The 1,583-nt window shown below is 43.0% G+C and overlaps 1 protein-coding gene across 1 annotated transcript; it reads left to right on the forward strand.

Annotated features, from left to right (window-relative positions):
- Positions 1-102: 102 nt before the first annotated feature.
- Positions 103-1,225, forward strand: LOC117591726. The gene has a single exon (XM_034285042.1). It carries the CDS (start codon positions 227-229, stop codon positions 1,154-1,156), a length of 930 nt encoding a protein of 309 aa, XP_034140933.1. The 5' UTR covers positions 103-226; the 3' UTR covers positions 1,157-1,225.
- Positions 1,226-1,583: the final 358 nt, after the last annotated feature.

Genomic DNA, 1,583 nt, shown 5'->3' on the forward strand with positions numbered 1-1,583 from the left:
GGGACCTTTAATTAATCACTTCTAATAGAAATCTGTCGGAAGGATCGAGGTCATAGGAGCCATTGCTTAGCTATGACATTAAAACTTAGCTGTGACATTATTTATTATAGTTTAACTTATCTTGAAACCTCATTCAATTCCGAATGGTCTCAAGGCATTTTCCAAAATTTGTTTAGTTTTATTTTCAATATTACAATTTTCTAATCGAGGACAAACGTTGGAAGCCATGGCTAGAAATCACCACCGTCAGTCAGGAGGCGAGGATCAGTCTCCTCCCAGTAGTCCCTTGCTGTACTGGATCATTTCGGCTGTCATAGTGATCGGAACATCATGTCTTCTGTATGTTCTCTTTCCCGCCCAGAAGTCTGCTCATGATGGATATCAGTCTGGACAACCACTGGTGCCTGCTACTCGGCTACTGGCTGGGCTAGGAGCTGGCTATCATTCGTGGCGCGACTCCGAAACGGCTGCAGCAGCGGCAGAGGCGACCGCAGAGGAGAAAGCTTCTCGTTGCCACTTCTGTAGCCAGCCGATGTACATGAATAATGCCTTCAACCAGATTGGCCTGCAAGTACAGAACCAGGACAGGGCCCTAGGCCAGATGGCGGAAGAACTAAGCCGCGATCGTAAGTTTCGTTCGGTCGCATTAATGGGTCCACCCGGCGTCGGCAAGACCATGACGGCCACGGCTCTAATAAAGAATTTTCCATGGCCCGAAAACGTTCGAACCTACTCGTGGAACTCAAAAGAGTCTGGTAAAGACGATGTGTCCAAATTCCGCAAGTTGAGGGAATTTATGCACGATTTGTCCGGTTGTGGTATGAATCTACATATTATTGATGACCTTAATGTGGATAATCCTGAGATAGTACCGATATACAACGATATGATGTTAAGGCGCGAGAGTGAGGGAACTAAGGACAAGGGAACAGCATCTGAAACAGTTTTTGTTGTCTATATATTCAATCTGAAGTCCAAGGACTTGGAAAATCAGCTTAAGTATCTGCAAAAGCTTTCACCCCATACAAAGTCAGTAGCCTTCCGATCCTTTGAACCTAAGGATCTCAAGTCCTGCTTGGAGAACGAACTGAAGGCTGCCAATTACAAGCTAAGCGAGGAGGCCAGGAGACATCCAACTGATTCCATTAAACGATAACATATAAGACTTCTAAATAGTCACGTTGTTGTAAAGCAATAATCAATAAAACGCCTAAATAATCTAATGCTCCTAACCGGAATATAAAGAAATAAAGTACTTATTAATAAATTACCTCAACCCAAAATGGTTCCACAGTCTTTGGGCACCGCTCGTAGATACCGATTCCATGAGAAAAGTCAATGACCTCGTCATCAGTTCCATGTATAACAAGAACCGGAGCCTTAACTTTAGCAACTTTATCAATACTGTTCGAAAATGAGATACGATCATATTGATGTTAAAAAGTGAATTTAAAGTTCTTACCTAGGGAAAGCGTCAAAAAACCAAGTTCTCTGTGTGTTTCTAAATATCACTCTCAGACCAAACATTAATGACGAATGAATTATAACAGCCCCAGCTCCGTAACACGAAGCCAAGTCAACTG

Source organism: Drosophila guanche, unplaced genomic scaffold (assembly GCF_900245975.1).
Source record: "Drosophila guanche unplaced genomic scaffold, DGUA_6, whole genome shotgun sequence".
NCBI classification, from domain to species: domain Eukaryota; kingdom Metazoa; phylum Arthropoda; class Insecta; order Diptera; family Drosophilidae; genus Drosophila; species Drosophila guanche.

Coding starts and splice junctions, on each gene's coding strand:
- LOC117591726 (XM_034285042.1), top strand. CDS start 227: ATGGCTAGAAATCACCACCGTCAGTCAGGAGGCGAGGATCAGTCTCCT.